This window comes from Pagrus pagrus (genome assembly GCF_965226575.1).
Source record: "Pagrus pagrus genome assembly, chromosome: 8".
Classification (NCBI taxonomy): Eukaryota; Metazoa; Chordata; class Actinopteri; order Spariformes; family Sparidae; genus Pagrus; species Pagrus pagrus.
The window spans coordinates 15,019,183-15,046,854 of NC_140192.1; the positions used below are offsets into that span (position 1 = coordinate 15,019,183).

The 27,672-nt window shown below is 45.7% G+C and overlaps 1 protein-coding gene across 2 annotated transcripts in view; it reads left to right on the plus strand.

Annotated features, from left to right (window-relative positions):
* znrf3 (zinc and ring finger 3) overlaps nucleotides 1-27,672 on the plus strand; it is a 70,635-nt gene that overhangs the window by 17,342 nt on the left and 25,621 nt on the right. For both annotated transcript variants that reach the window (XM_084358788.1, XM_084358789.1), the window contains exon 2: nucleotides 18,187-18,309. In XM_084358788.1, coding sequence (XP_084214914.1) covers nucleotides 18,187-18,309 — 123 coding nt within the window. The remainder of the gene's footprint in view (nucleotides 1-18,186; nucleotides 18,310-27,672) is intronic.

Consider the following 27,672-nt stretch of genomic DNA (forward strand, 5'->3'; position numbering starts at 1 on the left):
AAACAAATCAAATAACATGGATCCCTAGGGGTTTATAACACTAGAGTCATGAACTCTTGGGCAGATAAATCTCTTCCAAATATCCCCATACAAAGGCATGGATGTGGGAGGAACTTGTTGGCTTTGATTGTATAATTTATAAGCCACAACGTGCCGAAGAGAGGAGAGGAGAGGAGAGTAGGGGAGGGGGGAAAGCTCTGACCACTCAGCGATGGAACAGCCCTCTCGACTGTGAAATGACCTGATCTTTAGAAGTTGGCCATTACCTTTTCAAAGCGGCCTCGGTAACGCTGATGGCAGGAAGTGCTTGTGTGTAAAGCGGGTTTGATGTTTAACTCTTCAGGGGCGGTTATCCCCAGGGTCTGCTTATTCCCAACCCCACAACTCTCCTTCCCCTTTCTCTCTCCGGCCCCGTCAGCTCCTACCTCTGGCAGCGCGACCAGCGAGAACGGGAGGAACAATACTGCGTTTGTGCACCGCTCTGCACTCGGCCTGCTGCTAAACAAATGTTCGGATGAGGAATTCTGGTGGCTGGCCTTGCCCCTGGGCCCAGGCTGATCCCACAGTGACTTCATAAACACTCTCTGGGGTGATCAAAAGAACAAATCGGCCTTTATAGGGAGCTATATGGTAATGGATTTATTTCCACACCAATTTACGTTTACTTTTCTCTCCCGTTGCCCTCATGTAGATTATTTATTTGCTTAAGTGCTCAAGGCACAGACATGCATTTCTGGGGAGGTGCAAGGGGTTGAGTGACGAAGGCATGACAGTCTAGCTTATGACACTTTTCTCTGCCTGTAATTGCCACTGATGTTGTGGTAATATTTACAGAGTGGTTAACACGCCCACTGTCCCCAATAACTTGTTTTCATGCTGGTTGGGGTATGCTACTTTGCATGTTTTTAACTTAACTTAAGTAGGAGAATCTAAAGCGTATCCCCTCCCACGGTGGAATGTATGAAATCCACAGACCCTGTCCTCAGGCGGTGGTGTGGGTTGACAGGGTTGGAGATGAGAGGGATTGAATGGCTGGCTGACATGGATCCACACCCAGACCTTCGGTCCATGTGGCCCCGAGGTGACTGGTAAAAGGATACACACATGGAAGATGACTCAGAGCGTTATACTGCTTTATTCAGGAATAGAAAAGTTCACTTAAAATGTCCCCGTTACTTCGGATACTCCAGATAACGAGCTGTCAACTGTTTATTCAGTTTCCCTTTCAACAGAATGCTACAAAAAATAATGAAAAAAACATATTTATAGGTTGTAACGTAGACATATGTGTCTTGTAGCAAAATGGCTACCTCACTCCCTGCTAATAATTGGTTGAACAAATCTTGGTACAAACTGGACTCCTCTTATCTGAACACACATCTGTTCCCCTGACCCCGCCTCACCTGCTAACACCTGCCACTGTGAGTCCCTCTTCCCTTCGAATCATTTTTCGCCACCTCAGCCAGGCCTCAACTTGGCCCAGCACCTTTATGCCTTTTATCTCCACTGGTGGAGCCAGCCATTGAAGCAACATCGACGCCACCCCCACCCCTCCCCAACCTTTCTCTCTGTCTCTTTACCGCGCGCCTGCACAATAGCCTTGCTCGGCAGAGTTCCAAGAACAGTGTTTGTCCGATCACCACTGCAGCCCCACCCCCCTTTTATTGGTGTGTGTGTGTGTGTGTGTGTGTGTGTGTGTGTGTGTGTGTGTGTGTGTGTGTGTGTGTGTGTGTGTGTGTGTGTGTGTGTGTGTGTGTGTGTGTGTGTGTGTGTGTGTGTGTGTGTGTGTGTGTGTGTGTGGAGGGACAGTGAGTGTGTAGGTTTGAGAGTGTGCATGTTGTTTTTCAAGCAGTTGAGAAGGAGGTGTGACTGGATCATTATGGTAACTTCAATTGCAAAAAGTACTGAGCTGGATGTCCGCGTTGGCGTCATGTCGAGCGTACATGATTGTGGAAGTAAAGATCTGCAGACGGTGCTGGATGACTTGCAGTTGGAGCGCTTCGAAGCCTTTGATGGGTAGAGGCTTATGTGTTATGTGTAGTATTGATAGTGATCTGACATACCAAAGTGATGGGAAAAAAATCAAGATTTGCCAGTTCTCTCTGGTTGTAGTAGTCAAACACTGAAGGCCATAGCATGAAGCTGTTATATCCAGCTGCTGTGTTGTAGAATATCGAGGCTTCAATTAAAATCTTGGGAAAAATACTTCTGGAAAAAGCAACACCTTCCTTTCAGAAACTCGACAGATGATTCATAGAATGGAGGTTTTGGTTGTGTTAAGAGATTTGAAAGCATACTTCATCCTGTGCTTACCCTCCAATCTCCCCGAATACACCTCTTCTCAAGTCCTAAGCTTCTATACCCTGAGCCCAGCTGCTCTGCCAGGGTAGGGCCGTTTCATTCCCTTTTGTCCGCGCCACTGACCTCCGAGCGCACTGGGAGCGCACCTCTGCGGGGCCTGGCCTGTAGCCGGACGCTTGATGTGGACATTTTTGGAGCAGCGGGTCCCCCTCACCCGGGCAACCAGGCCCCTTTGAGCCCTTACCCCTCACTGTTTGCCCAGCCACTCTTTCCACCTCGGCCAACTCTTCTTCTTTTCCCCCTCACTGTGGGACTGGAAGAAAGCTTGAGAGACAGCATGTTGTTTTGTGCTCGCTGCTTGGTTGTGCTGCTGGTGGCCGGCTTCCTATGGTGCACCAAAGCTCCCATTCACTTTTTTTTTTCCTCCCTCGCTTTCTTTGACCTCCTCCAGGGAAGGAACCCCTGTTTGATCACATTAGGGGAGAAAGAGAGAGATCAGTGGTGCTTTTGACATTCCCACTAGCTTTTGACAGTCTATATGCTGCTGATCAGTTTACCCAGCACCAGCAAGTGGCCTCTTTTGAATTTCTCCCTTTCTTTTATGTTTTTTAGGCCAGCCATTGTGAAGCCTTTTGATTATAATGTGTGGGTAGAGCTTAGCAGGACTGCTGCATCATTTCTTATTTCACACTTCTCTCTTGATTCTGCTCTACCTTCTTTTGAAAAAAGGGCTTGTGTTGACCACTTTTTTTAAAATGACAACTTCCGCGATCATGTATGTAGAAAAACATGTGCTCTTAAATAAAAGAGAGCCGCAGCATGCGGATGAGCCCTGACAGCCTCTTTGTGGTGATCAAAGCTGAGGCAGTTTCATATTTTAGCCATTCAAAAAGCAGCGATGCAAGCACTTCACAGTTGGTGGGAACTGTAGAAGTTTCTTCAAAAGGCCGAATCACTGCGTGGGTGTTGAGCAATTACTCACTTTGATATTGTACGTTTCTTATCACTGTTCAGAATCATTCTGATATCATGGCCCTCTTCCTTTTGATCTGCAAGGTTTTAGCATATTTGAGCAAGTTGACGCGTTTTTGGGTATGACCACTTTACATTCATTGGAGGCTATGCTCACAAAGAAGCAGAGTTCGCTAAAGGCTTAAAGAAGAAGGCCTCTGGAATCTTGTTTTATTTATGCCAAAAATGCCTGGCCACAATTAACCAACCACAACCACACTGAATGTCAATTTAGGTCATTTTCTACCCTCACAAAAGCCCCGGACTTGGACCCCATGAAGCAGAAAAAAGCTGATGTAATGGGTTTAAGAAAATCTCCAAGGGGAGTCAAACCTCACCCACATACCCCCAACTACCCCCCCCCATCCTCCTCTCCTTCTCCGACCAAAATCCCAACCCTTACCCACCCTCCAAAGTCCTCTGAAGTGGTAACCACCTTTGGTCACAACCCAAATATGGTCTCTTTGATCCTCAAATTCAGCAGGTTTGAAACTTTTTCAGCAAGAGTTTGAGCTTTTAGATAACAGTTTGCGATGGTAACAAAAAAAAAAAAGGTTTATGATTCACTGATTTAGTGTTTGGGGGTGGGGGAAGGGGAGCAGGAGATGAAGGCAAAGGGATGAGGGAGAAAAGGAAAGAAGGAGGGAGGGAGGGGGGGTAAAGAAAAGAAATCCCAGCCTTGGCACACACACACAGACTCTCTGTGCAGCGTAAAGCACAAAAGAAACCTGTAACGCCTCCAGATTCCTTCTAGTCGAGTATCAAAGACATGCTTTGCTTTAGAACAAGAGACTAGTGGGTAAGATAGAACTGAGTGAGCCAGTGAACCCAGCACTGGCTCGGTTGGGTGCTGCGAGTTAATCTCTCAGATAGGATTTTTTCCCCCTTCTTCTTCTCCACCTCCTCCCTCTCTTTGGGGATATCGGTATTACTGTGTAGCCCTGAATAGAGAGACTTGTCTAACCTGATCACTGGTCAGAATAAATGCAGGGAGAGGCTCCGAAAACACATGTAGAGATGGTTGCTGCTTTCAAGTGCAGAGGTGGGATAGACCTGCCCACTGGTCCATCCCGATGCCTTTTGCAGAACGTGTTTCAGACCTGAAAATGAATAAATAAATGAAAAAAGGAGGCTTACACAAGCAGCGATCACATTTTGTTTGTGCTTAAGTTTTAATTGAAGGCTTGTGTTGACAGCAGCTCAAGTTTAATTCTTTTTGCAGTTGACATAAAGCCTTAAAGTTTTCTGTATGATTATCTGACAATTACTCAATGCTGTCTTTGTATTAGGGCAGCAACTAGTGGCCTTCACTGTTGATTAATGTATCTATTGTATCTCTCAATTAATTATTTGGTTGTTTCCCAAAGTTGAAGTCAATGCATTGTCCAACTAACAGTCCAAAACTCAAAATTTATTTAACAGTACAATTAAATGATTGCAATTTTCTCATGTTTGATCACCTTGAGATGTGCATTACTAGCAAAACCAATGGTACGGCACGATTGGGGTGCGCTCTCCCCTTGGCAGCGTGTCACATTTTTCAAGCAGTTTCTTTTTAGAAGTTAGAATATTCTCAAGTTTGCAGCACAAGGGGCGGCACATATTGTGTCGGTGAGAAAAACTTGCTTGTGTCTTATCTTTAAAGCTAAAACAAAGACGCAATAGGCAGTTTGGAGAGCATCCAAATAGCTTCCGGTGCTCCTGTTCTTGCAATCCAAGGTCTTCCCTTAAGGAATATAAGTAGGAAGCTGTACGATGACTCCCCCCCTCTCCATCTAACCACCCCAATCCCATAGCATTATTCCTGGAAATGGTCCTGGCTTTGTTTATTCACATTCTCTCTTCCTCTGGAATAATGTTAGCTCCTCAGAGGGCCTTGAGCTCCTGGATCGAGCTTTCCTCTTGTTTCACCCTCCAGGTTGTCATGAAAGGTGATCATGCAGCCATTCACAAAACCAAGAGGGCAAGTGAAAGAAAGAGTAGGGCAGGAAAACAGCAGACACACATGAGCCAAAATCAGACTTGGGGAAAGTCTGATTCTACGTGCGGCAGTACAAGAAAAATCTCTCAACCCCACCTCACCACTTACTCTTCCGTGTTTCTCTTTTAATCTAAATCACAGGGTTATTTCCTGGTGATGCTAAACGCACTCTTCACCTCTTTCCCCCGAGTGCAGCGTGACCTTAGCCATCCGACCCGGAAGTGATGTAGGTGAGCGCTTCCTCTGGTGTAGTTGGAGCCCCAGTAAGTGTTTCCTAAAGAAAACAAGTCAGAGGCGGCCGAAATCTGAAACCAGCGCTAATGCTGGCTGCCTCTCCACCTTGCGCCTGTCCCTCCCTCCCTAGATCCTGTGGCCAGGGGGAGAGCAGAGGTAAGGGGGGGGGGAGTCGCTCTTACTGTACCAAACCCACCGTCCGTGCACACATTCGTTTAACTGTGTGAACATGTGCATATACTTTAAGTCCTGTCCGCATTCCTCTCAACTCTCACCGGTGGGGAGCTACAATCCTCAGCAAACACACCGTGCAGCAGGCCAATGTTCTGGCTAGCCTAGCCCAGTCTAGCCACGCCCTGACAGACACCGGCATGCGTGGCCAAAATGGGTTGTTTGTGCAGTTGTTGTGTGGAAGGTCATTCACTAAGTTAAGTGTGTGTGTGAGGACAATATGAACCTGACCTTTGCAGAAAGCCCCGTCTGTCTTCCCTCTGAGGATCGGCGGGATTGTGACACTCTCCCGCTGTAGCTGTCAAACACAAACGCACACACAGACACACACATGCGCATAAAAATCTGCGTGAAAGTACACAGTCACTCTGATTTCATGATGTGGCTGTACGCTTTGATATGCTGGGCCTACTGTGCATATTTGACAAGTGACTTTGGCCATGTGAAGTGTTTGCCAGTCCCTTAATCTGATATCTCAAAGCATCAGAGTTTAGGTGGTGCGGCTCTTGATTACGGGCCAGCTGCTCGCCCGCGACATGTTTGATCTCCGCAGGCCACCGCTCCCACATACTGTAAATCCACGTACTAAAGTTTCACGTGGAGACTGGCCACATCGAAATCACTTTTTGTTCCAGGTCACTGTGCTGAAGAAAGAGATGACCAGTTATTGTGTATCATCATCCACTGAGCTTTTGCCATATTGTTATTGTGACACTGATTTCAAACCATTCCTGTTTCTTTGCGTAAAATAAGAAAATGATTCCATCTGTTGGTTGATTGATTCATCGTTTGTCTTTTTTTTCAAGTTTCAAGCTTCTCATTGGTGATACATTGCCTGCTTTTTTAAAGTAAAAAGTGTTTTCGGGGGGCTTTGGTTAGTTGGTTGGACAAAACAAGACGTTTGAAGACGTCACAGTGGACGTTTTTCACAACTTCATGACAATATACACTAAATAGTTGAATCGATCGAGCAATTGTGAAAACAATCATTAGAACTCCTTCCCATCAGCTTATGTTTTCTCCATGAGGAAGTGCAAATCCACGAATGAAACCGCTGCGGTGTCTAGATGATTGAAAACCTGCAGAGCCTGCAAGCTTCGTGGCTGACGCACACTGAAGTAGCGGTGAGAGACTAATGACAACCACACTTGGGAGTAGATCCTCCTCCTCTTCCCACCATCGTCTGGACAAGGTTGCCGCCATGTTGTCCACTCCAGAGGGCAGGGTGGGAGCGAGAAGAGGGAAAGGGGGGAGGCAGGGCAATATGGTCCGCCTATGCTCTAATCCCATTCCAGCAGGCCGAGCAGCAGCTTGCGACGCATTCCACAACTCTGGGGGCTTTTTGGGTGGGGAGGGAGGGCGAGCAGCATTCCTCCATAGCCGGAGCCATCAAAGCCGCCGCGCAACATCAAAGGCCACTCAGGCCCTAGGTGTTGATGACTGCAATCCTCCCCTCGGTCCGCTTTTAGCAACCTCTTCCCTACAGCCCTCTAACACACGCACACATGCAGAGCGGGCTGACTGCGCCAGGTATGTGCGCCCTCCAGCCTCCCTCCTTCCTCCCCAGGCTCACCAGCCACTCCGCAGCAGCATTAATCATAGCTCATTAAGTAGTGACATTGACTTTTGTTTTATGGTGAGGGGTGAAGGGGAGCGGGACGGGCCGGAGTGGGAGATGCCACCGATATTTGGGGCGGATGCTGGCAGTGGGCATAATCCAACTGCGCAAACAATAATGTGGTGTTGAACAACGGCAGCGTGATAAACTGTGTAATGACTAATTAATCATTTAGTCGATGGACAAAAAGAACAATCGTTTTGTTAAATGATCAAATTGTTTGGTGAAACAATTCGACTCTCGATTTCCGGCTCTTCTGTGTTATGTAATTAAAAATGATCTGTGGGTTTTTAACTGTGTATCGGACAAAACGAGCGTATTCAAGACATCACATTGGGCTCTGAGGGCTCGCCTTTAACATTTTTAACCTTTTTTCTCAGAAAACAATGAAATCATTAATGGTTGATCAGCTTTTTTGTCGTGTTTTCATGTTACCCAAAGACTTCCTCACGATTGTTTCCTGTTGAAAGTGAGGTTGTCTTTTTCAAAACGAAAGTCTTGTAAGAAATGTGTCGGGGAGATGAAAACACGTGTACTTGCTACTCTCTGCGGTTGTGTGCTGTATAGAATTGGTTTATTAATGAGCCCCATTTCCCTTTGCTTGTTACGTTGTTAGTCATGCTAATGAATTCACTGTGGCACCTTGATGCTGACAAATAATTTATGCGCGTGTTCACCTACTTTTGTAATTGTCCTCATAAGGATAGCAGCCTCTTGCACACGGAGACAATGCGTTTGTTTGCTGTTACTTTATCTTGGCGCATAGATGCAGTGATCTCTTCAGGGAAAGGGGGGTGCGGCAGTTGTTTCCACTCTCCTCTTCCCTTTCCAAAATGGTGGCATCCAGCCCACTGTTGACCCCTGAACTTTGTCGGCCTGTCCTTTGTTCGTGTCACTCTGGGTTTTAAAGACTGAAGCGCTGAAAGTGACACCAGAGAGACGTTTGAGTGTGCGCACACACACACACACACACGCCATTGACTGTTTCGGGATGCACTCGCGGAGAGTTAATAGAGTCACAAGCTCGGCGTCCTGCTCAGTGTTAAAGCTGTCAACCCCAGAGCCTTGTGCTACATATCAGGACATTTACATGATATTGGGTGTCCTCTGCCAGCGTCCCCAACTCATACTGAAACCATGACACTTGTTTGCTTTGCCCGTTGCTATGAAGATGGCGTGGAGGTGATTTTCGGGGAAGGTTAAGGAGGGGACAGCGAGTAGCGGGACAGATGATGACTACACTGAGGCTCGCATCACAAAGCTGGCTTGCTTATGGCATGGCCTTGACTAAAGGAAAAGTTTTCTTACACATGTTAAGTGTAAAATCGAGTCTTCTGGCTTTACTTCCTTGATACACTTAACAAGCTGACTTGCCAGAAGTGTAGGGTGAAGTTCGTTTGTTCACATTACAAAAATGTAAATTGCAAATGTCCCTTTTTTACTCCCCAACATTGTGTTTTTTCCTTATTACACCCCTCCTTCGCATCGGCTTGACTGCCAAAATAAAAGATGGACGCTGGGCCTACCTTGGCTAATTGTTCCTTTAGTCCCAATGGAGAAGACAAAGGGGAGGAAGTCTTCATTATTCGAGAGGAAAGGCAGAGGGATCCCTTTACGGCGATAATGTTACAGGAGGTGGAGTGTCGGCCCCACCTGTAGGGCCCTCCCAGCTGCTCCGCTGTAACTGGATCCCGCTCCTTCTCTCCTCAAGGCTACCAGCCCTCTTTGAAGTTATTTCTAGTGCTGGGAAAGAGGGGCAGAGAGCGACCGAGAGGGGCAAAGAGTGACTGAGAGTGATAAGGGGTGTGTGTGTGTGTGTATGTAGTGTGTCAGTGCATGCATTTAAGTTTGTGAGTCTATTTGTGCATGCTATACATAGAAGGCTGCAATTCAAAACTCTTGCTCCTTTCCCCCCCGTGCAGTCTGACATTGAACCCCTGAACGAGGATAAGACATGTTGGGATTATGAAGTAAACTCCAAAACAAGCCCTGAAGACATGTTTTTTATTGCCCAGAAAACAAACCACACCACACTTACCGACTGTTTTTCAGTGCAGGAAATTGACAAAACAACCTAGAAAACAACTTCTAATGTTTATCTTCTGTAAACTAGATGGATTAGTATAGATATCTTAAAAGAAGCAAGCTTATATCGTTATCATTATAATATGGAGCAACTAATCTCCCATCAGGATGCACAATCTCAGGTTTTGCCCGAAGCCGCTGTAAAACCTACTTGGTCTTAGTCGGGGTGGTTTAAGGATTTCAGATTGTGATCGATCTTGAAGGCATCCACGCTCCACATTCCAGGCTAATCGTAGAGCTCTGTTTTCAAACTTCAAGTATACAAGCTAATAGAGTAATGCAGCCAACAATGACGATGATTGAAAGAATTATTTCACATGGCTCTTCCTTGGCTTTCCTCGCGGCATGCTGGATGATGAGCTTGTGCCACAAAACAACTTTCTTTCATGCAATATTTTGTTTTAATGGATAAATTCTGAGGCCATATCAAGTCTGGCTATAGTCTACAAAATTGAATAAAAAGATTGCAATTCAGAGCATGGATCCTGGTTGTGATTAAATAGCCTCTGATATTGTTCTTGGCCTGATTTCCTCCTTGGTCTAATCATTGTCAAGAAGCAGACATAAGAAAAGCCTGACCTGACTCATCACGCCTAAAGACCTGCGGTAACCCTAACCTGTCTGCAGCCAAGGACATTCGCTGTAAATCCTCCTAGTGAGGTCTGACTGTCTCTTAAACAGGCACATCCCTTTCTGCACCAGAAGCTTAACCTCACAGAGCCTGAACTAAAATGACTCGCTCGAGAGAGACTCTCCATCCTTGCTTGCTTCAGCGAGGGTTCTTTCGGGTCATCTTTTGGATTAAGGCTCCGTATCAGGCCTTGATTTCCTTCATCCCTGCTTCTAACATGATGTTCGAGCATTTCAGGGTTCAGACAGAATGTCTGTGGCTCGGTGGGGGAGGTGCGATAATGAAATGGAGGATATGTGGAGGCATCAAAGCTAGAAGAGGCATTTCACGTGAACAGATGGCAACAAGACTTTGGGGAAATTTGACCTTTGACTTACAGCTGTCTTGTCAAGTTTTGTCAACTTATGTGTGCAGCCGTGTTAGTATTGGGATCAAGGTGAGATAAAATGTGGCATCTTGTAGACTGGAAACCTAATTATGCTTGCACACGTGCTTGTGTCTCTGTGAAAGTACTTTTCTCACCTACTTTAACTTAGGATGCCAATTTCGCCCACAAAAACTGCAGCTCATAGTAAGTGCCCAGCAAACACCCTCACCTCATCTGTTTCACCTTCTGGAGGTCTGAAGTGTGTTCGCTGGTAGAGAGAGGTCATTTGTGTCCTTATTATTACCAGTGCAGAAGAGGGTTGAGGGTTAAGCGCCAGCAAGGTTACCTTGTCAGAGCAAAGGGGGACGCCTGCGATACAGTTGGCTGTAAGGGAGTGTGTAGCAGGTAGAGGAGCTGGTGGTAACATGATGATGATATTTTGGTAGTTGGTGTGTTTTGGCCAACAGTTTCATGCTTGTTTGCTTGATGTTACATAATAAAGCACCCACGCTGTATGTGCTGGTTTGCATAAGATGCTTTGCAGTTGTTATTGGTAGTGATTAAGGCTTATTAGTCTGGTGTTTTAATGTTTTTTTTACAGAAGAGATTTTTGGACATCACTTCTAGGCCGACTTCCAGCCACCCCAAAACATGTAGTTCTGTTTAATCAATCAACAGAAACTAAATCAACAACTATTTAACGTGTCAATCATTTCAGTAACCAAAGAAAGGGATCAGAAAGATGCTGCCTGTGAGGTCTGAGTTTATGTCATTGGCACTTTTTTACTGGTGCTAATTTCAAAGACTAATTGATTGATGGATTAATCATGAATTAAAATAATCACAAGTGCAAGAATGAACTAAAGTCCTTCATAGACAAAGACGGCGCAATTCCGCAGCACAAAGACCCGTCTTTGCGCCGCCTTTGTCTTGTTTTTACACTGAACAAAACAACAGCAGTATAACACCACCCCGGTCTGTGATTTTGGATTGCATGGCAGCGTTTTTCCAACCAAAAGAGGCATGATGTGTAAAACAACAGCGTCACGCCTAGTCTGACTGTTTACATAAGCGTTGGGCAGTGCTTTCTAAACAATGGCATACCATGGCCATAACAATCATATATTCTCTGTCTCTGTTGTATGGCAGTTGATTTTGGAGGGAAAGGAGGAGCTCACCGCAGGTATTTTTGGTTGCTGTTCTTCTTATTTTGAGTTAGCTGCTTTTTCATTCTCCTGCTTGTTGTTCGCATGTGTAACGCATCTTTGAATGTCTGTCCCATCCTGCCGGCTCACTGGCACTCACGCGATGTACAATATATATCGGGCCAGTAAATTATACATAGCCAAATTGCTTTCATGGACTTGACAATCAAAGCATCTACACAGTTGGTTTCCAATGTTTCCCTTTCTTATCCTCAGGCGTGCGTCATGAAATTCAACAACAACAAGAAACATGAAAAACAACAAGAAAGTTTAATTATCAGTCATTTTATTAGTACAGCCATGAGAAGCAGGTAATTATTGGTCATCGGTATCGTCCCTACTCTTTTCACACAGACGTTTTCACACAGTTGGTGCTGTTACTTCCTCTTCTGATGGCTCTGAGGTGGAACAGCAATGACACGCCGCTCTTTCTTTGCGTCGTTTTATACAGAATGGCAAAGCGAAATAATGGCACAACAGTCCTGTCAGTTTTTTAACCGCAGGTTTAATCAATGACAGAGAGCTTTTCCTTTACCCGTGTGATTATTCCATTTCATTGACTGTACTTGTGACACTTCACACGTCATGTTGTTAGCCCTAATATATCTCAGAGTGATTAAGTTAAGTTGGACTACATATATTTCGGGTATTATTTGTTCATGCTGCCAGATGGTGTGGATGTCTGACTCTGCATATGTACTCCAAGGCTCAAGTTCGTGTAAGTCTGTGGAGCTGGAGCTGTCTTGTGTGTGTGTGTGTGTGTGTGTGTGTGTGAGTGCTTGTTGATGTCCTGAACATCCGGTTGCATTACCACTCCTGTGTCCTGTCCTGGCCTGAAGAAGCAGTGCCTTTCTTTTCTCTCAAAACAACTCTTGAGTGTTGTAACTATGTCATGAGGCTCTAAAAGACACCACAGGTCCCTGGGGAGACTTGGTCTGTGGCCTGTGATCAGACATACCCACCCAGCCATCAACACAACGCAACCGCCTGCCACCTCTGTTGGCAAGTCTGGTGTGTTATTCCAGGAAGTTGACAATACTCCCCCCCCCCCCCCCCCCCCCGCCCCCCCAAAGTAGAGAGGGGAGGTTGAAGCACAGTGCTGGGGAGGGGAAAGTGTTGGTGGAGGGGCGTTGGAGGAGGAGGTCGGAGGGGTCGGCTGAATTAAAGGCCCAGGGAGGTGGGCGGGATGCTTCTTCACTGGGGTGAATGAGTTCAGGGCGAGCGGATGGTCAGCGAGAGATGCCGCTGAGTTACCCCTGGTCACCCATGATGCGTTTCAGGCTACACACTAACCAACACACACACGCCTTTGCTCAAACAGCGAGATACGTAAACACAAGCACAGTGCGGGGGGAAGCAGGTGGGTGCGAGGACTGGCGCCATGCCCAGGTTTTTCTTCGTCAAGATTGTGTGTGCATGTGAAATAGGTGCCAGCTCCTCTTCCAAAATTTATAAAGGAAACCTACAAACAACAGATCTGTCCAGTTAATCATTTAGCCAGCCTCACAAAGAACATCTTGTAAAAATTGTCTGTGGCTGGCACAGGCTTCAGACAACAAGGAAGCTTTGATTGTTAGGACAGAAACTCATCCTCGGTGTGACCTACATGCCATTGCAAGAAGTGTTGACACTCATTATGGGTAAAATATTGGTGCTTAAGGTTTGTATAAAGGTTTTTTTTTAGAGCTGGTGTTTCAAGGGCTTGCATGCAAGGGTCTATATCTGCATCCCGTATAGATCTGTTTAGCTCAGGGATCATTCTCCTCTAGAATCCGCCTACTTGCCTTTTGATGTTTTGAGCTCCCGGTGTGCTGTAGCAAGGACGCCTTGTTGTAATGCAGCGTGTTTCAGCAAGATTTAGTACCCTACGAGCATCATTTCACAAGCCTTTCCAGTCCAGAAGCATAATCTTTTTGAAATATCTGCTTTGTCACAAAGAAAGCTTTTTTTTTCTTTTAGCCTCGGGGATATTTCATGTGCAAATACAGATGTTTGGAGAAGTTTCTGAAGATTTCAAAGGCGTTCTGAAGATTTTTTTTAAAAAGTTAAGTGAAACTTGCTGATTTTTACTTTTCATGTCAGCCATATCTGCATTTCATGTTGAAGTGGAAGTGCAAGTGAGGACAGAATTCGTAAAACGCACACACACATACACAGCTGGGCAGAAAAACAAAACAAGCTCTTTCATGCATATAGCATGGCGAGGGCAGGGGAGGGTGACTGTTTTGGAGTCGGGGAGGGATGAGGGGCTAATGGGGGTTTGTAACCAGGGCCACCAATAATTTAGAGGGAGAGAGGAAAAGGGGGTGCAGCATGGGGAAAAGGGATGGGGAAGGGGGGGGCAGAAGAAGTGGTCGTCGTATGATCAAAGGCTCAGCGAATTGTGTCACAGACAGACAGAGAAGAATGCCGTTGGATGGTGTGACTTGCATTTTGATTTCCTTTGAGAGCTGGGGGGCTCGCGGGGGGTCGGGGGTGGTGGGAGTTTTTAGAAGTAGGTCCCTGTTTTGATCCCATTACCAACTGTTATCAGGTCAGTTGTTGGTGGACGAGAAAGCCTTTAAGGACCGGGTGTTCCAAGTTTTTTGCAATTTATGATTTTAATTCAAACTTGATTTCCGTTTTTTTTATTTGTCAGGTTTTAATGAAGTCAGAATGCACCTTACAGTCGCATTTTGTATTTAGAATAGAATATTATAAACTCGACTTGAAATGACACTGAAACAGAAGAAGTCGCTACTTAAAGGTGCACTATGTAGTTTTGTGGAAGAAATTTTAATAAGAAGAGAAAGATCTGATTAACAAACTAAATAAACAAACTCATAAAAAAAGATCCTTTTCATGACTGAATAAACAACAAACTGACCTTAAAGGACAACACAGTTTCATACTGCTTTACTTTAATTGCTTCAAACGGTGTTCTGGGACCTTATTTTCCTCTGAGAACAGCTTGTTTATTCAGTTATGAAAAAAATACATATTTCTGGGCTTCTATAATTACCTCATGGGTACCTCATTTGGATTTCTTCTCCAAAAGTACCCCTTTATTAATAAAGGAAACCCATCGAATGAATCCATCTTTATATTATACTCAATATATCACAGATGCTATCACATTAAAAAGCATCCCATGTGAGCAAGCACTTTCTCTACAGGTGGCTTTGCAGAAAAAGGAGTGGGGGTTGTCAGGGGGGTGTGGCCAGCTTGAGTGACAGGTGGAGTTCAAATCCCTGCCAGGATTTCATTGAGAGTGTGGCCTCTGTAACGGGATATTCATGTGAAAGGCTGCCTCCCCCAGGGGCAGGACAGACGGGGCAGAACAAGAGCCGCCCCCTTGTGGCACTTCGGGGGCCGCCGGTTGCCCTTCACCCAAAACCCTTGGTACAGAGGAGCAGAGCAAAGTGGAGCAACGGGGTGTTTCCAGTGGGCCGAGCTTGTCTGATTTGGGGCCTAGCCGGGAAAGCTAGCAGTTGGAACACAAGAGGGGACAGTCTCTGTCATTTCGTGTGTGTGTGTGTGTGTGTGTGTATGTGTGTGAAGGCACGTTTGCATATGTGCTTGTTACTCCTTTTGTGTGCATGGCCAGTAGCTGTGACCCACTTCACTAGATCACCATCCCTCATCCAAACCAAGCTCCTTTTCCTTCTGCTCCCCATCCCCACATCCATCAATGCCTACGTCAACATCTGACAAAAAAGAAAAATCTCTGCGGTGGAGATAATGGTGCAATGGCCAGCCTCTAAAATAACAACATGGTCCACAACAACAACACTGCCCCATTTGGAGTGCAAGAGCCCCCGCACAATGGCCCAGTGTTCAGGACCCAGGGGCGCAGGCGGGGCTCCCCGCTGCCATCCAAGCTGTTAGACAAGCAGGAGAGAGAGGTCATAATCACACAGCAAGCAGCGCTCCACTTCCTGGTCCTCCTCTAGATTGACTGACACAAAGATTGAGCCTCTCGTTGTGCGCCGACTCTCTCTCTGTGCATCCTCTGGTGGGATATCGTACACGAAATCCAAAATGTTACCTCAGTTGACTGGGATGTGCGGTTATGCCTCGGAGAATTGTCACGGTTTTAAAATGATGATATGTGGGAGGGGCAGGTCGGGAAACGCAGGTTGAATGGAAACCTGACTAGGTTACGCTCTTTTATCTTTGTCTGTCCCTTCAATTTTGGCGTCCTCCAAAGGCCGAGAGGTAAAGCGCGCTCTGAAATTATCATACCAAATGTGTGCGTAATGTATGGCTGTGCTGCTGCCTCCCTGCTCCTGCCAGCCCTAGGCTAATATCTGTCATCCAAAGCATGGCAGCTCTCTGCTCATCTATGTTTACAAGAGAAAAAAGCAGCTTTGAAAAAAATGTATGCGGACAAGGTGAGCGCATCCTATGCATTTTGAGTCAGCGTAGCCTGGATTCATTATGACCTCATCTTTACTCTGCTGAGAGAATGATCCATTTTGTTTCCAAGGGCAAAGGTTGTGGTTGAAAACTGGAGCTCAATCTGTCATGTTTTGTCATCTGTGTGTGGGAGGCTTGAGGAGGAGGATTCAAGGATGAGCGTTCTTTTTCTCTAAAGGTACAATTCAGAATCTATGAGTGTGTATTTAAAAAGTGTCTGTACGCATGTGCTGTTGGTATTAAATGTTCTTCCAACTTGGATACCCTAAAAGCCTGTGATTTCTCCAATGCAGCATCTGCTGTTCGTGCCGGTCTCTCCACTAAAAACTGATGCCAGTCCCTTCATCAGATTTCATCCCAAAGGGAGGATGACAAGTTGCTACACTGTGGAGCTCTGTGACAGCACACATTGTCCACATTCCTTCCCTATGATTTTCAATAGTTGCACCTGATTTGCATTTGACCCCCTTACCCTAAGCTAAGTCCTCCCCAAAAATCCTTTAGGTCAGGGGCTTGACCCCTCTGCCTTGTGGCGCTGAAGTGACGAGGCACCTTCTGAATATCTCTTCAATTGGCCTGCTGCACGACTAACCTGCTCCCAATGTGATGAAGTGGGGTTCAAAGGTCAGGGTTCAGCAGAGGGAGAAGGGTATCTCGGGTCATCAACAGTGGCCCAGGGGCCAGAGTGGTCCAGGACTCGGCGCCACAGTGCTGGCTGATTGGGGTGCCGTGGTCATTGGGTTAATAGGATAAGTGGCCTTCAGGTCAGTTTGGCCCAGTTTAATGCTAATACAGGAGCTTGTCTTTGCACTGTTGCCAGGGTGGGGAATGGATCCAGGATTTTGGGACTCCACTTGGTTACAGTTGTAATCCAACCTTGTGTGACCAGATCGTCATTTCTTCCTAGTGAATGGCTGTAAGCCGCAGTTTTCCTCGTTTTTTTTTGCTTTTCGTTTGGTTTTTAGTTTGTGTTTGTATGTTTCACGTCTTTTTGTTGCACTGTTGAGCTCAAGTGATGGCCTGTTGTGCTTATCAGTGTTATCTGTTAACTTCCCTCATGATACAGACGCCTCTTGGGTGTGCATACTAGCACATAGACAAGATTGATGATTAGACAGCAGTCTCAGTGACTCTCTAGCCTTCTTCCCCATACAGTCAAGACCACTCGACTAAAGTAATGGAAATGCATTATGATAGATGCTTCTGTTTCTTTGCAACAAAGAAGGCTAGCACCTCTTTCTTCTGGTCCAGTGAGTGAGTCAGTGTTTGTGATGTGTGCCTCCTTTGGCTTTAATCGTCTCTACAGACATCCTTTAGATGCTTGCTCTGCAGAGTTCTTGGCGCAGAGAACTGGGCCAATTTAGTGGCCTTAATTGTAACGAGAGGACAGCTCAAGACAGTCTGGAAGACACTGATCAGACTGTGTGTGCGTGCGTGTGTGTGTTGGTGTGAAACGTCAGCATCCACTTTCTAATTTAATAAGAGAAGATAAATCAATGTGCATGTATGCACAAACACAAAAGAAATGGCAGCAGCATGAATCATGTGCAGCACTAAGAATGGAAGTGGACTTAGCGCACGGTTCCTTAAGAAGAAACTCTGAAAATCTGCCTCATCAGCGGATCCATGAAAGCACATAAATCCCAGTTTTGCTTATCTGCTGCTATTCTTTTAATGCTGTACTGTGTGTTTAGATCCTGCATGGATTTTGCCACACACAGCGAATTCTTTAGAGACGTCTAATGCTCTTAAGCTCTTATGTTTCATTATGGAAAATGGGTGACAAGTGGATTATAAATTGTCCTACTCCCTCAGACGGGGCTGGGGGTGGGGGCCAATCTATAAGCCAGTGATGCCAGGACTCTAAATGGATGCAACATGTGGGGCAGCGTTTCATGTTTTCTTAAAACACTGCACATGCTACTTTTTTCCTGTCGCATTAAGATCCCGAGACACAAAATGCTATGTTTAAATGTGACTTGCGTGACACGTCTTATCAAAGCTTTTAACCAGTTTTTGTTGCGTCAGTGGTGTCGAAGTTAAAATCCTGACACCTTGAGATTAATGAAAATGTAATACCTTTTTGATATAAAGTCTTATCTATTCTTTCTGTCTTCTTTCCAGATGCATCCTTTGGGACTATGTAATAATAATGATGAGGAGGACCTATATGAGTATGGCTGGGTCGGAGTAGTGAAGCTGGAGCAACCAGAGCTGGACCCCAGTTGTCTCACCGTGCTGGGAAAGGTAAAGAACTGGTTGTTTACTCTTTCAAGGTTCTGTGCTGTGCCAGTTGCCCACGTAACTTGCACAGGTTTGCCCCTTATGAACTTGTCCGACTCACCGGATGTAGACTGTAGGTATAAACCTGCCATTGGTCAGCTATTTCCGTCTGCATTCTCCTCCCCTTCCTCCGTCTAGTCAGCAACAACAGCCTCCGAGCTAGCAACCTACATGCTGAAAATGACAAGTTACCCTAACCCTAACTCGGTCTTTAATAGTACAGTACAGCTGTTAATGTGTCCTATTACATGGATGTAGCCATTATAATGCCGCATGCAAAACATGTTCCCCTGACGATACTTTGCAGGGGCACCATCGCTGCAGTGTTTTTTTTTTTCCCCCTATAGCACAATAATAATAGGAGCTTACACAGCACTGTGGATATAGGTCTGGCTATGCGAGACTAGTGATGTATAGAAGTTAGTCTTCTGGATGCTACACAGTAAAGATAGCATAACAGCTTGAACTATATACAAGAGGTCAGTGAAAAACATGCACCACACTCTACCGCACTTATCACTTTGCATTCACTCGGAGAGGTATTCTAGGCGCATTCAGAGTGACATGCATAAGGGTGCCACTGTAGGTGAGGTGAGTCATGCGATGAAATGAATAACAGTCTTAGCGTTGTTGAAAACAGTTAGGACTTGAGTCATTTTGACAACTTAATGTGATGAATTGCGCAAGCTGAGTGTTCAGGCTGTGATTTTGGATGTAGAGTACAGCTTTCTTCATTGCATATTTGAAGATTAAAAAGGTTTTGAGTTTTCAAGACTCAGAAGCACCACAGTTTTAGTTTTTTTTACAGCTGCTATCTACTGCTTATTTTCACATTCTCGAACATGAGTACACTGAAAGTATTCTGAATGAATTACTACTTGCCCGTAAACAATCGTGCAGGTGTATTGTATGTTTGGGCATGAGCAGAAACGTTCAGACTGATGGTTCCTGTTGCTACACTCACATTACGGACAGTTATTTCCCTTTATACTTAATGAACCCCTCTTGAAGAATTTGTCTTTGATCTTTTGTAGTCAAAGAGACAATTCACGGAAGGATGATTTTGTTTTATTTTGTTTCTTACTTCCCATTGCTGGGAGAATGAGGGTGAACTGAATCCCTCCTTTGTCTCTCGCCGCCCTCTCTCCCCCCCTCCTCCAGTGCTCCCAGACCCCTCTGGAGTCTCCGAGTGGTATTTTATCATGCTTTAATTAAGTGTTCCTCTTAATGGAATGTACCAACATTCCCTGAAGGATGAGGGGGGGCCTGGCTATAGTCTCATTTATCCTTTGCATGCCCAGTGACAGAAAGAGAGCAGCCATTCATAATTTAAGGAGCCCTTGTGTCGTATAGACATGCTAATGGTGCACTTTCCTCGATGATGGTTGCTGCTACCTAGCTGATGCGTTCTTACGCTCGGCCCTGAAAACTGACCTAATGTTCAGCACTCAAACTGCGGCTAAACTGCAACTGTAGCTAAGAATATTGTCACGGGTGGCTTCACTTCCTAGTAAATGGTCTTCATTGAGGTGATGCGTCAGTATTTCAGGAGCAGCTAACAGCTCCAGAGGGGAACCAAGGACAGTACTTCTGGTTTAACTTGTTGCCACTTACCTCTACTATAATTACCACAGAAACTGTGTGCCTATAGGACGGTAAGACAGACATTGTTCAGTCTGTCAGCCAAGTACATGATTTTTAACTGGAGGGAGTGAATGTTTAACAGAAAAACACATCAAAGCTCGTTCGCAGGACTCGGGGAGTGTTACTGCATATGTGAGAAGCCTTTTGTTGCTCCGGTGGGAGTTAAGCGCAGTCTGAGAAATCGTCGCAGTTGATGTCACTTCAGTTGTTGCTGACTTGGACTGAAAACTAAACATTTTAAAATGAAAAAAATCCGTGGGTCTCTCTCTTTCTCTTACTCTGAGTTCTCTTCCACAGGTGTGCTCTCAGGTACCAAAATTTGGCATAGATTGAATTTAATGTCCATTGGTACTTTATATTACGGGCGTAATTTGGTCAGTACCCAACCATAGAGCTTACCAGACTTCTCATTTCTGCTTGAGGGTAGAGGCTCAAGGCTGCATTAGCCACTGCTAACATAACACACCCAACTCTCTTACCCGAGCATTAATATTGACAAAGAAGAATGCAAGAGTGTGACAGTGTTACAGGAAAGCATAGCTAAATCAGTTGAGTAGTAATCCCTGAACCTGATCTCTTGCCTTTAGCTGAGAGCATTTAACATCAGCATAAGCCTTATTGATAGGATGCTCAAGTCAGGAAAGCTGAGGCCGAGAACCAGGTTGTCAGTTTTGTTCAGTTGTTGTTCGGAGATTATCGTTTTATGGGGGAATCACAGAGAGAGACAAAGATTACAGAGACCGAGCGGATGGGTGCTATGATCAGGCGATTATCGGGCGACTCAGATCCAGAATGTTGTGGCTACATGTCATGGGCCTTAGCCAACTGAGCCACGAGGACACCCGTGTACCATAAACCCAAACCTTCCGCTCACTGAAACCAGTCAAAGCAAAGCGCTAATGAGCTGGGCATTTTTTATATATTCTCTAGTTCGATGTTTTGCTAAGGGACTCTGTAGCGAGGATGGCAAGAACCTTCGCTGCTGACCTTTTGGCCTCCAGCCAGCCTCCCTAACCTCTAGATCACTCTGTTTCCTCTGTTTTGATTGAGCCAGGACTATAATTAGAGAAGGGAAAGCCCATTGTTACATCTTGACAGACCCTCGCCCGGGGCCTGAACACAGCTGGGGGCTTTGCGTTGGCACTGCCGCGTTTGCCAGGCCAGACAGTTTAGTGTTTACCCCCTGCCAGTCTGCTTACTCTGCCCAGCCAGCCAGCCAGGCCACCATGCCCAGCCCCAGTCCCAGTCCGGATACTATGCCCACTCTTACACACTCACCCCGCCTGGTCTGGCCTCATGCTCGGCAGCCCCCGCCCCCCTCCCGCCCTACCCTACTGGCCCCTGACTGAACCCAAGAGCCCACTCCACTTTGCTGCCACTTTGCCACCAACAGTGTTGGGGTCTTGTCTGGTCAATTTAGATTCCATTCAGTTACAGAATCCCAGTGAACGCACCGAACGGAAATGTAGCAGAAAACGTACTGTTTGCGCCAAACCGTGTCTAAATATAAAGTGTCTGGGAACACAAGGCCCCTAGCTGTGCTGAGGAACAAGCAACGGGCATTACAGTACATCCTCCGTTTGGACTTGGCTGAATGCTTGTGTTTAATTTCCAGTCCTAATTGGCTGGTGCATATGGTCATTCAGATAGTTGGGGTTTTTTTTAGGTAAAAAGAACATTTTGATGAAACGGGATGAACTCTCACTATCTCCAAGAACTGGACTTCCTTCAGTTGGACGATATCGAAGAAGTGTACACAGGCTGTCCAAGTTCCTGCAGCTTTCCGCAAATTCAGAACTGCTGCTATGTAGACTAGATGGAGCTATCTGAGCACCCGGCTTTTAATGCAGGTTAATGTTGGCTGCTGTCTAGTTTTGTTTTGGTTTAGCTTTAGATTTAGATTTTTCAGTTTTTTGATACTACTTTATTTTCAACTTTTTGTTTTAAGCTTACAATAAATTCTATAGGACTTTCCTTTGAACGGCTTTGTCTAAAACTGATCAAGTCGATCGAAATAGAAAAAATGAGTATTTGGGTTTTGGACATTTGTGATGAGCATATTTTTTTCATTGTCCAGTACCAATAGTTTGGATCAGTATTCAGGCCAAAATTCTGCCCCAAAGTGTCGATGTTTGGAGACTCAACAATCAACTACCTTCTATTCTCCAGAATTGCCATCCCTACCATCAGTTGTGAAAATAATCAATCATGGCATGGCAGTATTATATCAATGTGGTATTAGATTAGTCCTCTTAGAGTTCAGGCTGCTCTAACTGTCACGAAGAGAAACACTGAAATCAGCAAATATTAGCGGCAGAGGAAGTGGAGGAAAAGAGGTCGGGCACTCCAGCCTCTGAAGTCCACGTGCAAACCTCACCAAAGTGCTGGTGTGTCACATATATGTACACAGTTTTTTCCTGCACTTCCTGTCTGGTTCCTGTGAGAGCTGAAGGACTGTGAAACCCCTGACTTCTGTGTGCCACAGCAGAAGCCCCTCCCCCAGCAGCAGAAAAAACCATGTGCAAAGTGGTTCCTACTGTTGCGAGCTGTACTGGTATTGACACTCGACAAGTGGTTTAGTTGTCTGAGATATGGTGTCACTGCAAGGTGCCCTGGTGCCTCCTACTAGTTACAGCTTATCAAGTCCAGTCTTTTTTTGAGGTGTTTGTAAATGTCGTAAATCATGCCTACCTCTCTGTACACATGTATCCGTTCTCAAGTTGAACTATTTATTGCAGTCAATAACATATTTTTGGTTGTCATTTCCTGCTGCCTGACTTTCTCAGAACTGCCCCCCCTCCCTGCATCTCCACGCTGTCTTTCACACACATGCATTGCGATTTTTGGCAGCTCCTCTGGAACATGAAATCATGCCACTGGCTTTCATTGGTGGCCCGGGCTGGTAGGGGTCTTTGTCGCAGTGCCAGTGAGATATCTCTTCTTTCAAGTACCGCGGTGTCAGTCCAATGGCCTCACGGGGCCTTAGCATGCCGGCTTTTCCCCTTTCATCCTCCTCAGGCTCTCATGACATCAGCCCCGCACCCGGGAGACTGGGGGAGGGAAGGCAGAGAAGTGGCGTGGTGACAGATAGAGAGAGGAGTGGGAGTTGGAGTACAGAAGGAAGGGAAAGAGGTTGGGGGTTTGGCTTCTCAAGGAGATGACGAAGGCGAATGTGTCTGGTTTGGTAAGTGGGTGGCTGGGATTTGTGTCTCGCTTGGTACAACTTTTTTTTTTTTTTTGTACGCACATAAGCAGAAAAATGCGACCCATCCTCCCACACAGCCCTGCAGCTTGTGTAAAGCAAGTCTCTTGGCTGGCATAGCATGTAAAACTCCCTGGTATGTGCTTGTTGTGTGTGGCCTGGCACTGCCCTTGACCAGCTCGTCTCTGAACCACGATCAGTTCCACCTTAAACACCAGCCAAAGACAACATTTCATCGCAGCGGAGCGCAACTGGCCCAGGACCAGCCGCTACAAAGCACTTAAAAATAACTAGAGCAACAAGAAAAGTATCAAGATCTTTATTGACATATCCTCCCAGAAATAAAGCTAGCTACTTTAAAGTTTTTGCCAGAGGCACACAACCATAAAAAGTGTATCCTGTGTGGGAAGCTCTGTCTTTGACACACATATAAACACAATCCTAAGACCGCAGTTGCCATGGAACAATGTGAGGGGGCAGATGAGTGTGTCTTTTTCTACCATGGCCCTCAAGTTGGCACTACGGGACAGCAGGCCAGAGAAAACAGCTGCTGTGTCTTAGTGCTAAGTGGCTTTTGGACTCTAACCGTGTCTGGCATCTCAGCCAGAGTTGCAGAGAGGGTGTAGTGTGTAAGAGTGCGAGTGTGAGAGAGAGAGCGAGGAATGACAGGGATGTAGAAAGTGCACCAGGGCTGTAAGGATGGTGTGCGTGTCTGAAGAAGAGAGACCTGCATTAAAAGAAAGAAATGGCAACAGACAGACGAGTGTGATATTGCGGGCGACTGGCTCCGAGCCTGCGGCCAGGTTAGCCGTCCTACACACTCAGGTGTGTGCTGGAGGTCGTCTCGAGGCCACGGCAATGCCAGTAGGGTGTCAAGCCACAGGGCTTGTTGTAAAGACGCTGCGATGCTGGATTGAACTGGCTGCATTTTGGCCTTGTTCTCAGACCACTTCTAGTACAGCACGTTGGCCTTCATGCAGAGGAATACTGTCTGATCAGTGGGTGTATCTGTTCATGTGCATGTGTATGTGGGCGGCATTAGCTCATCCACTGTTTATCAGACTGGATAGGAAGAACTAGAAGGCTGGCAGATCAGCTTGTGTTTTGATGCACACGGCTGTATGACTCACCCTATCTCCCTCATCACTCTCTTCTCACTCTTTTTTATATTTTTCATGCTTTTTTTTCTTCTCTCACTACAAAGACCTTAGTGAAGAAGAGAGGCTTGATAGCAGAAAGAAAATTGCTGTAGTTTTACACTCCGCAGTCTCCAGAATGTTTTGTAAAATTGCAGTGAAGCCACAGCAGTGATCGATTTACAATGGCGGCTTTTGTTCGATGCAGATGAAGCTTGAGTTTTCAAAAGAAATCTTTTCATAACAGAGCCAAGAAGATGCAAGATATTGATAAGACACTTTTCCCCCGTGCTCGTGCTAGAAATGATGGGGCTTACTTTCAGTTGAGTGCGGCAAAATGAAAGTCAATGTTGGGTTGTTTAAAGGAAGGCAGCTACCATCGACAGCTTTAAACGTTTAGTATAATGGAGACTAATGTTGTAGCAACTTCATGAACTTCTCAGAAAAAGCAAGTAGAGTTTTCACTGATTAATCGATTAATTGGTTTAAGTGAGTCAAAATTCTCTGATTTTAGTTTTTTAAATGTGAATATTTTTAGTTCCTTCTCTCTTCTATGACAATAAACTTTGGGTTGTGGACAATTTGGGGCCGTCACCATGGGCTTTGGGATACACAATTTTCACAGTATTTTGACATTTTAGACCAAACAACTAATTGATTAAAGGTAGGGAAGAAAACTCTGGATAAAGATAGTCACTTTGGGTTGGAACTTCGGGCCAGATTCTGACCCAAAGCGTTGGTATTTGTGGACCAGAGAATGAGACTCAACAATCCACTATTTTTGCCAGAATCGCCTTCCCTGCCTTTAATCGAGACAACAATCGAAGGATTAATCATCAGTGAAAATAATCAATAGTTGCAGCCCGACCACAAAAACACTGAAAAGTTTTAGGCACTCTGGGCTCTCACAGGGTTTCACATTTAAATGTCATCCACACAATCAATAAAGCGCTCTAAGTACCAAATATTAATTGCATTCACGTCTCCATTAGCCCTTGGAATCAAATCAAGAAAAAAGAAGTTACAGCGCCGACACAAACTTAAGCAGCCCTTGCTGTGTAAAGGGGTAAAATGAACAAGCTAAGTCTTTAGCTTCCTCTCCACCTGCCCCTTGCCCCAAACACCCTGAACAAACACTTTGAAACACCGCAGCATGGAGGAAGGGATAGAAAGAGAAACTGCAAAAGAGAGGAGGAGGAGCAGCGGGGAGAGAAGAAAAAAGGGAGAAAAAAGCTTGTGAAGCACTGAGCACTCAGGGGCCTGCCTCTTGGGCTCTCCTTTCATGTTTGTGTACGCCTCAACTTGCTGATATTATCTTGGCCGCTCTTCCTGGCGGGGTGTCGGGAGAGGTTTCCACTGTGACCAGGCAGGGGCCTCTCTCTCTCTGTCTGTCTGTCTCTCTCTCCCTCTCTCAACCCCCTCACCGTCAGGCTGTGTTGGAACCCTCACCCACCTTCCTCCGTCTATCCCTCCCTCCCCTCCCGAAAAAACAGTCCCTCTCTTAAATCACCGCTTCACCACGTTTCACGGCGCTTGGAGGCGCCCGGGATCCCACTGCGCTCGTTTCCATGGTCACTGGGAAGCTCCTTGTGTCATGTGGCTCAAAGTGAGCCGTCCCTGGGCCGAATTACCCAGCTTTCAATGGGAGGCCAAATGACCATTATTAGACTTCACAGCTCAGGCCCCTATTTAAAGAGAGAAGAAAGGAGCCCCGGGGACTTAAGATGAGAGAGAGATGGAGGGAGAGTGAAAGGGTGAGGGAAGAAAATGAGGACAGAGGGCGAAGAAGAGAGGAGTGGAAAGAGAAGAAAGCGCACTTAGCACCACTGAGTTGGAGTTGTTTCTTTTTATTTTTCCACCAGCCCTCGCATTGATTTTTGCTCTTAATCACAACTGGTATTTGAAAGTCAGACGCCAGCCACAAGCAAAGCTCCCCTGTCTGTCAAACGGCACCCAGAGAAGACGGGGCGGCGCTGGATCAAACGATGTGCCGTGGAAAAAGTAAATCTTAGAAAAGATAGGACCAGACATCCACCCACGTCAACCAAAGCCCTGCCTTTTCTCTCTTCATCTCCGTCTAAGCCTGTTGCTTTGTAGGGGAATGCGCCCGTGTGCGTGAGAATCCTCGTGCCCCGCGCCCCGCTGTGTATGTCAGAGCCTTGTTGTCTTTAAGGCTCGGGACCACAGCCTGGCACGGAAGCTGGAAACTGAAGCCCCCTGGTCCCCACACAGCTAATCTGATGCCTCTTCCCACTACAGATGATTCCTCTGCTGGAGGGTTAGCGGGGGTGAAAATGTCATCCTGCTCATGTGGTTTAAACTTTCTTTCATGCTTCGCCAGGGAGGCAAGGTTGGGCCCAGCACGAGGAGATGGAGGAAAAGTGGTGTGTGTGTCCGTGCGTGCGTGCGTGTGTGTGTAAGGGCGACACTGGAGCTGCCCATGCTCTGAGACAGTGAGGTAATGGAAGAAGGGAAAGGGAAACCTGGAGAAGGAGAGAAGATGAAGAATGGCAGTGCACCTGGCAGAAACTGGAAGTGACATTAGCATTGTTTATTGGAGGCCAATGTAACAATAAAATTTAGATCAGACATCTGGATTGCAGTCGTCTTTGGGTAAATTTTAGTTGAAGCGAAGTTTGTTCAAATTCTTGACATTCATTGAATATTTAATGCTTAAAAGTGCACTATGTAATTTGGGGGAAGGCATTTTAATCAGAAAAGAATGATCTCTTTATTACAAACTAAATAAACAATTGTGTTTGTTTTCATGACTGAAAAAAACAAATAAACAATAACATTTTTACTTTGTTTATATTTGGCAGACCCTGCCACCTGTCTAGTTTCAAACAGTCCTCTGAGAACAGCTTGTTTATTCAGTTATGGAAATAAATAGTCTCCAAAACTACATAGTGCCCTTTAATGTAGGGGCATATAAAGTAGAATATCTCCCTCTGAAATGCAGTAAAGTAGAGGTACAGTACCTCAAAAGTGTACTTAAGGATACTACTTTGTTACCTGGAGTTGTTGACGAATCAGACAGCCACAGATACTATAATTGACGGATGACTTGCTGAGATAAGACAACAATGAGCTGTTATATTGGAGTCGAAGCTGAATGAGATAAACACACCTGGATATTGCACCATCTCGCTGCCATGCGTTGCTCAAATCCTTTTTACAGCCATGGACATTTCCTGCTTCCACGTTATCTTTATTGGGACACAACAAAAATAAAAAGGTGCTCGCTGCGTTTGGTGAAGAGATGGACTCTTGATGGCTATTTTTGCTTTTTTGTGAGCAGTTCAACCTAGAAAAAACATGATTATTCTTCATAGACTGTTTTAT